Source organism: Cyprinodon variegatus, unplaced genomic scaffold (genome assembly GCF_000732505.1).
Source record: "Cyprinodon variegatus isolate N-32 unplaced genomic scaffold, C_variegatus-1.0 Scaffold736, whole genome shotgun sequence".
In the NCBI taxonomy this organism is placed as follows: Eukaryota; Metazoa; Chordata; class Actinopteri; order Cyprinodontiformes; family Cyprinodontidae; genus Cyprinodon; species Cyprinodon variegatus.
In genome coordinates this window covers 169673-178644 of record NW_015151189.1, presented here as the reverse complement: position 1 = coordinate 178644, position 8972 = coordinate 169673, and the positions used below count along the sequence as shown (strand labels likewise).

The 8972-nt window shown below is 37.5% G+C and overlaps 1 protein-coding gene across 1 annotated transcript in view; it reads left to right on the top strand.

Annotated features, from left to right (window-relative positions):
- Positions 1-1674: 1674 nt before the first annotated feature.
- Positions 1675-8972, top strand: part of qtrtd1 (queuine tRNA-ribosyltransferase domain containing 1) — a 19673-nt gene continuing 12375 nt past the window's right edge. The window contains exons 1-6 of the mRNA XM_015395309.1: positions 1675-2109; positions 2187-2242; positions 4562-4638; positions 4728-4937; positions 5611-5810; positions 8771-8922. Of these exons, the coding sequence (XP_015250795.1) occupies positions 1892-2109; positions 2187-2242; positions 4562-4638; positions 4728-4937; positions 5611-5810; positions 8771-8922 (913 nt within the window). The 5' untranslated portion in view covers positions 1675-1891. The remainder of the gene's footprint in view (positions 2110-2186; positions 2243-4561; positions 4639-4727; positions 4938-5610; positions 5811-8770; positions 8923-8972) is intronic.

Here is an 8972-nt window from a genome sequence, read left to right as displayed (position 1 = left end):
GCCGGTCAGTTATATTGTAATGACTACAGCCGATAAAGTTGGATCAGCGAGAGGATTCGGTCGTTCATCAGTGACGTCACGGCCTAGATTCAAATAACTGTAAAATAAAGTGATTCGCTCAAATTTTAGTATAAGATGTACCCAATATTTGATATACCAAATATCACATTTATACTCTTGACCTTTTGCATGCCTTGATTTTATTTATTTATTTTTTTTTACATTCAGTTTAAATATCCCTAAGGGAGCTTAAATGTAACCATGCAGGTATCTGTAAGGAATCATTGTAGCAAGAAGTTCTGTGGAAAGAATGGACCTTTTGTAGGAGTTTCTGAAGACATTCTTCTAGTATAACAACCTGATTCATGGTAGAATTACATGTTTTCCTTCTTTTGCACAATCATCTAGAAAGGTTGAAGAGGAGTTCCCAGGAAAGAGCCAGTCTTTTAGTTGAGTTTTTTTCAAGTCACTCCCCCAGCAAAAGGAAAAGATACAATCTGATTAAAAAATGCAAATTATTTCTATACAGAACCTTTTTAAAATACTAATATAGGATTAAATAAAATGGTTACGAGAAGCATTTCTATGGCATTCTCATTTTTATAGTTGCTAGGCCTACTGCATACAAGGAGAACCCAGTTGTTAGTCTTTTTTTTTTATTAATCAGTTTATCCCCTAGGAGAATTTTTTATTTTTTGCACACACAAAAAAGTACACGAACAATATAGAACATTAACAATTACAAACATATAAAACAACAAAGGGCTTCACAGAACAGAACTATTATTTTAAAATGTTAAAATCAAATCTATGCTCGAGGGTTATAGTTCTTTAAGGCTGTTATAATTTGCATGGCTTTAGCATTTGAACTAAATTTTAAGGATTCTATATAGATATTAATAGATGATAATGAAATCTGGAAATTAGTTTTTAGTTATAAATATTTGGAGGTGTGAATGTGATATTTACCATAAACAAAAATAAAAAATAACATATACAACTTTTTTTGACAAGTTCACATTTCTTCATCCCAAACAAAACATCCTTTTCTGTTAAAGTAATGTTAAGATTTATTTTATGAAAAACATTTGACATATCTCTCCAGAATATTTAGGTATAATTACAGTCTCCAAAAGATGAATAAGCTTTTCTTCATTATTTTCACAAAAAGTACACATTGGGTCCAAATCCCATTTATCCCTAGAAGAACTTGCCACTCACAATATGGCNTATAATTTGCATGGCTTTAGCATTTGAACTAAATTTTAAGGATTCTATATAGATATTAATAGATGATAATGAAATCTGGAAATTAGTTTTTTGTTATAAATATTTGGAGGTGTGAATGTGATGTTTACCATAAACAATAATAAAAAATAACATATACATTTTTTTTTTTGACAAGTTCACATTTCTCCATCCCAAACAAAACATCCTTATCTGTTAAAGTAATGTTAAGATTCATTTTATGAAAAACATTTGACATATCTCTCCAGAATTTTGGTATAATTACAGTCCCAAAAAGATGAATAAGCTTTTCTTCATTATTTTCACAAAAAGTACACATTGGGTCCAAATCCCATTTATCCCTAGAATAACTTGCCACTCACAATATGGCATACGTGCTGACGTTTCATCGCCATAACGTCATATTTCCCCGACTTGTTCGCTCTACGAATTTTTAGTGGTAAGCCGAAAACGTATCTTTGAGAATAACAAATATTATTGTTCTAAACGTGCTACTTGAACACATTATACTCTAAATTAAACATATTAACTTAGTAAACGCTTTTCTCGCGCCGTAACTTTCGTGTGACAAAGCTAACTAGCTAGGTAGCTAATGTCCATGCTTCAGTGTTGCTTTTGAGGTATTTTTAATGAGCCTGTAGTGATGGCTGGCAGCAGGATGAAGCTGGATCTGTCCAGAGTTGTCCAAGGAAGGGGTCGCCTGGGTCTCCTGAAGGAGGTAGGGAGGATGGGGCAACACTCGGTGGATATTCCTGGATGTCTTCTGTACACGCACCTGGGTAGCGTCCCCCACCTCACCCAGGACACCCTGCACACCATCAGCTGCCTCCCCGCAGTCACTCATGTCACCCTATCCAACATGTAAGCTGGACCTCTGACACACTTTCCATTTCACAACCCTGGTTGCTTCCCTAAAACTCACCAGCATCTCTCTGCAGGGCAGAGCACCAAGAAGTGCTGGAGGAGTTTAAAGGCGGATTGAAGAAATTTGCAGGTACACATTTTGTTATTTTTATTAACTTCCCTTTTTATGTAAGGATCCTGTTATTACAGGTAATCATGAATGTTAACTGCTGAGCTGTCATGACTGCACCAAAGACAAAATAAATGTATAAGCAGTGGTGTCAAAAGTACACACATTTGTTACTTAAGTAGAAGTAAAGATACTGCAGTTTAAAAATACTCTGGTAAAAGTTGAAGTATCAACTTGACCTCTTTACTCAAGTAAAAGTGAAAAAGTATGTGCTCCAAAAACTACTGAAAGTATAAAAGTTTAAAGTAACCTTAAAAAAAAAAAAAACATCCAGATGCCACTATATTAATTGAAAGCTTGATTTTTTCGACTATTTAGAAAAATTCTTTGAGATAGGGCCAAGGATGAGGGAGGTCTTGTTGGTCTCCATCTCCCGATACGCTCTCACCTGTGCCCGACCTTTCAGACATTTCAACGTCTTTTTCTGATTCCAACAGTGTAGCATGGCATAGACAATTCACGTTTGCAGTTTAAGGAACTCCTGCTTGCTTCTGATGATTTCCTTTAGCTAACCCATGAGTGTTTGCGTTATATGACGTGGGTGGCGCCAATGATCTGCACTGGATGGCGCACATGACCTGAAATATATATTTATAAACAAGTATAACTAATGAAGTAAAGTATAGATACCTAAAAAGGGTACTTAAGTACAGTAACAAAGTAGTTGTACTTCGTTACTTGACACCTCTGATAAGTAAATAATATGGTATGCGCTGAAACAGAAAACACAAGTGATAGATCTATTGGACCATTTTATGTATTTTTTTTTTTTTCATTTTTAGTTCCCTGATGATTTAAAAAATAAGTTTTTGCACTTCAAATTTCATTCATATTGAGATTGGATCATAGTTTTTATCTTTTAGATCCGAGGTTTCCGGAGCTGCAAGTGGCTCTTTCACTCAAATGATATATATAAAAGGATGAAGTTTTGCCCTATTTTTTAAATTTCTTTTTTGGTGCCCCCATAACACCCCCACTTCCTAGTACATTTAATCTAGAACCGCCACTGGCTTTACCACATACTACCCGAGCCCATGTGGGTTGGGGTTATAAAGCTTATTTGGATCATATTATCCCAAAATGCTTATTTCTAATTAATTATCCTTTTGCTGCTCGAGTTGGGTACCAGGCCTACATCACGCTGAAAGGTAAAGTTGATTAAGAGATGGATGGATGCATTATCTGATATAAGTATGTGTATGTTTTATAAATTCTAGTATATTTTATTTGTTTTGGGGAGAAAACCCCCAGCCTAAATCCAAAATAAAAGGATGGATGGAAATGTTTAGCTTCTCAAGGTTGTCATTGAATGCAATAGATTCAATCTTTTTTGAAATACATTTTAAGACCTAAAATAAGGAACTATTTCATTCCTTTTATACCTTTTTCTCCCTTGCTCTCTTACTTGCATCCTTCTTAGCATCTTTACTATCATGCATCTCATCTCGCTCCCCATGCCCTCATTTCTCTTTCTCTGAGTCCTTCCTTTTCCTCTTTGCTTATATTCATTCATCCATCTCAGAATCAGCTTCCTCTCTGTTCATCCACCCTTCTTTGCTTATAATGCTACTTTCTTCCATTCTTTTCTACTTCCTTTCTTCCCACCATTTGTTATTCTTTCAGTGCTTCCTTGAGCCTTATGTAATTTGCTTATATTCATTCTTCATGCTCTGTGTCCTTCCCTTCTTCGTCTTTCATCCTTCTGTCTGTTGGTAGCAGGTGCCGCTCTGCCATCTTTATTCACCACAAAGTGAATCTTTGCATTTTGAAATGAAAGATTATCAGAAACAGTTCTAAGAAGTCTGGAATTGTCTATATATGAAATTTAAAGAAACTGTATAGGTAGGTATAGAGAAATATCTTGGAGAAATACTGACTTTTCTCTTAAACTCCACTAATAAGTAGGTAATTTCTCATTAATTAAATCAACTAGAAGTTTGACCCTTTTTGACTTGTTGGTCTTTGTGGTGCTAAACCTTTAAGAAGTAAATGTAAAAAGTAGAAATATAATCGCCCCTTCATTTCATGTAAACTGTAAGGACTTACTACAGTGTTTGTGTCTAAAGCTGCAGAAAGGAAGAGCACTGATTTAATTAGTAGAAATTATAATTGGAGCTTTTTCTTTCTTCACCTTCTGATCCTCTGCTGCAGCTGGCTTTGCTGATAAGTTCACGTCGTCACATTAACATGCACTAATGGAGCCCGTCAGCTTGCTTCTGGCTGTCGGATTCATTTAAAAGTTTGTTCCAACTGAATGATCGCAGGGCTTCTGTTATTCAGGCCTTCATGATACGGTGTTGTACTGCTCACTTCATGACCCTGCAGCCCACTGCCCAACGGGCCACACCACAAACAAGGTGAGTTGCCTCTCCTGGAAGAGTTTGATTCTCACTGAGGCATCCAAGAAAATCACAGGTTTAAAATGTGATTATCTCCACCTGATCAGACGGTGTCAGTATGGGGCAGCGGTGGGCGGATAGAGCTGACGGCGGCTAAGTTCATGGCCCTCCAGAAGACGGTGCAGCCAGACTGGTACCAGAGCATGGCGGATGGGGAGACCTGGCAGACCGGCACGTCTCGAAAAAGGGTGCGGAAGTCAGTGGACCGAACTTTAGCTCATTTGGATGAGTGTCTGACGGTGCATCAGAAATCCCAGGTATGCGCATTTGGCTGTGAGCAAAAACTTTTGGAGTCAGTCATGCAAGGAGTTAAAAAAAAACCTCAGATAAGACATGGATTGATTGTTTGGTAGCTGTCTCAGCCGCCTTGCAGCTGAGCTTCTGCTGGGAAAAACATCAAGATTAGGTTGAATACATTACAGCAGATGTGCAAGCCTGCAGCTCTAAAAATGACTGATCAGTTCCCACTTTTTCTCACGAATAAATGTCGCCCTTTTCTCACTGAGTAAAGCTCCTATCAGCCACCAAAGCGTTTCTGTTTGTCTGTATTAATGTGTTTTTCTAGGGTTTTTCTGCTCTTTATCTTGCTCTTTCTTGCCTGACTGCCAAACAACTGTTCTTTGACACAATAAAGTGAGAAATCATGTAGAGCAGAGGGAACTGACAGATATTGCAGGTAATTTTTTTTATCTGGCTTATAACCAGTGAGCTGTGAGATTGCTGCCAAGTTCCCCAAACCCCCCTAGTGTGTCTGTTCTCATCATGATGTGCAACTGCTTGTTGAGTAATCAAAATCCAAATGGATAATTTATTGGTTTCCTTTGAGGAATACATAAAAAAATCATCTCATCCATTGAATGTAATGATTTAAAAAAAAAAAAAAAAAAAAAAAGAAAAAGAAAAAAATTGTTTTTTTTTCTCTCTTTCCAGGACTTGGAAGGAGTCGATATTTTCGGGGTGGTGGAGGGAGGGGACATCTTGGAGGAGCGAGTGCGCTCTGCCAGGGAGACGGCCAAACGGCCCGTGGCGGGATTCTGCCTCGATGGCTTCCAGACTGGTGCTATGGATCAGGCCCTGAGGAGCCAGCTCATCACTGCTGTGACTCAGGAGCTGCCTGAGGATAAACCCAGGTAGGGCTGTCAGATCACTGATAGCAGTACTTTATTTTATCATTTCCAAGAAATCTAACAAGCCTTTAGGGTTCAAGTCAAAATAATTCTCTGAAAATAGTAAAACTGAGATAATAAACACAACACCTGGCAAAAGTATTTATCATTTTTGAACTTGTTTACTTTCTTTCACTTTAAATCTAAAATCTTCAATATGTTTTCTGTAGATTTTATTTTGCAGACCATCTTAAAGTATTATATAAGTGTTAAAGTATAGGAAAACAATGCTTGTTTTTCAAACAATGCTCACATTTAAAAAAAATGAGAAGCAATGTGCCCATTTGTAGTCCGCAGCCATGGAATAATTTCTCGTCTCTGCATTTAAAGCAGGAAGCATTTTACCCTGTATCTTCTCATTATAAGAGTAAAATCTTTCCCGGTTCATCTTGTAAAAATCGCTCATGTTCTATCAAGTCTAGATCTTTCTACCTCCGCTGTCTGCTTGATGCTCTTTGTTTACTAATATTATAAAAAAAACAAAAAAAACCAAGAACCTCACAGAATATCCGAGTTATTTTGGAGGGAATTATTTTTCAATACGTATGTCCTACGTGTCGTCGAAAGTGGAAGGATTTCATGCGCCATATTGTTCACAAACGCAACACTAGCCATCTGCTTTTATATATTGTGTGTGTGTGTGTACAATATATATATATATATATATATATATATATATATATATATATATATATATATATATATATATATATAATTTTCTTTTTCTTTGTTGGTGTAAGTGCTCTAAGTGGGTTGCTAAAACCATAATAAAAACTCCTCGCATATCTGATCTAAAGTGATTCTGCTTACCAACATTATGGTTACCAGCAGTGTAAGTCCTAGTATTTAATGTCAAATACTATCTAAAGATTGAAGAGATATTGCCAAATTGAACAACTTTACATGAAATTTGAAGATTTAAACAGTTACTTACCTAAACAAGGCCCAGTTAATACATCTTAATTGCGCTAAAAATGTCTTTAAGCCCTGTTTTCTTATTATACCAGAAAGAATAAGAGACCCAGCTGTATATTGATCATTTATTCTTCAGTATGCTGATAAAGATTCCCAGTCATCCAGGTCATAGTCATGAAGAATTTATTCTTCAGGTGACTGCACAGTATTTATATTTGTTAAAACAATATACAGTACAGTAATTAATTATTTTTATACACTTTTATACATTTTTTTTTTCTTTTTATACACTTTTAAGGTACACATTTGTGTGACCACTTTTGCTGTAATGCTGTTGTAAATGTCCCCATCGTGGGACAGTAAAGGGATTTTCTATTTCTATTCTATTCTAAGAGTCTGAGCAGGTTTTGATGGCAGGTGTCAGTTTGCTGCTCAAATTCTAGTTTTCAATCCAAAACTTAAGTTTCACCTTCAATATAATGAAGGAACTGATGGTGGATCAGAGTAGCAATGACATTTCTATTTTTTGAAATCAGGATTTCCTGTTTAGGTAACTGAGCCACAGAACCTGAGCGACACAACAACTTCTGTTAAAATCGTCTTGCGAGCCCAAAGCATTGAAATAGGATCCTCATGTTGTTAGATGAATGAACTTAAAATAAAGGTTGTATGTTTCTAGATTTAAAGGTGTGGGATGATGCTACTGGGATGAAAAGTCAATCTAGTTCTTTCTTTATAATTCAATCTATCTTTCTTCTTTTTCTTTTCTACTTCCTTACCAAGGGTGTCAGTCTGGCGCGGTTTAAAGCAGAACCTGGGAGGAGATAATAATGACAGCGCTGGGAGGTGGAGCACTGATATATATTTTCAGCTCAAATCTGAACGGCTCTCTGAGTGGAATCTTTTCCAACCTAGAGGCTTTAAGATGTGACAGCATTTGGCTTAAATTATGAATTTCTGAGTGGGTGAAGGGGATGTCTGAATCTCTGGCATATATATATATATATTTTCAAGGCCTGAAAAAGTTTTCTTTTATATAGAGCATGTCCCTCGTTAAAGTGCAGTCTTGTTTCCTCTAAGGGTTTTTATTTAATCAGATTGCCGCCCCTTTTTTCGTCTTTTTAAAAGAAATCAGATGTAAAGTCCAGCGTTAATCCTGGACATAGATGTTGAAAGAGTTTGACCTGGCCGTTCCAGAGGACCTAGAAAATCGTCCACATGCTGTTAGTTAGTTGATGGACTGTCATCCACCCTCAGTAACCTGGGCTTTGGTTAAACCTCCTCTCTGCAAGGTCACAGAGCTACGCCGACAGATGCAAATGTGCAACAATAAATCAGCCGTGACTCGGCTAACAGTAGATATCAGATAGATGTTCTGATAGAAAACAAACTTTGACGTTTTACTAGAGCTGCTTTATTTATAAAGAGTCTTTTGAAGATACTTAAATCGACCTCTGTGCCTTTGAAAGACAGGACGAATAAAACTTTTTCTGGAAATTATTTGTTTTCTGGGTGAAATAAGAATGTTAGAAACTTCTCTGTCCATGAAGTCTTCCTGTGTTCCTATTCTGGAGGAGATGGAGGAGCCGCGTTTGTAGCTGGAGGCCTTGAGTGTTATAGTGGAGCTGCAAGCAGCAGTAATTTGTTACCAGGAGCTCCCTTTGAGCTTTGCTACTATGGCTGATCTGGAGCACCATGGGGCATCCCCACCCCCGCTGGTTCTTCTAGTTGGAGGAGGTGCAGCTTCCAGCCAGAAAGTGGAGTGGAGTCATTATCGGATGCTAAATTGGGCTTGACCTTGATGCCTGGAGGCAGAGAGTGAGAAGGAGCTGTTTTTATAGAAACCTCAAAACACACAAGAGGAGCACAGGCTCTTCTGCTGAAAAGGAATACTGCCGATGTTTCTGCACATCACCTGATTTTTTTTGTGTTTTTTTCTGCAGACATGTTGCATTAATGTTTAATTCTTCCTTTTGTGTCTCTGTGTTTGTTGACTGTGCGGAACTTAGATTGCTGCAAGGTGTAGGTCGACCCGATGAGGTGCTGGAGTGTGTTGAAGCAGGAATCGACCTTTTTGAGGGCTTCTTCCCGTTCCAGGCGACGGAACGAGGCTGCGCTCTCTGCTTCAGCTTCGACATCACGCCCAACCCAGAGCGAGCAGGTAGAGCGCCCTCTACATGTGTGGGAAAGAGCTGAGAACTTTAGTCTGTA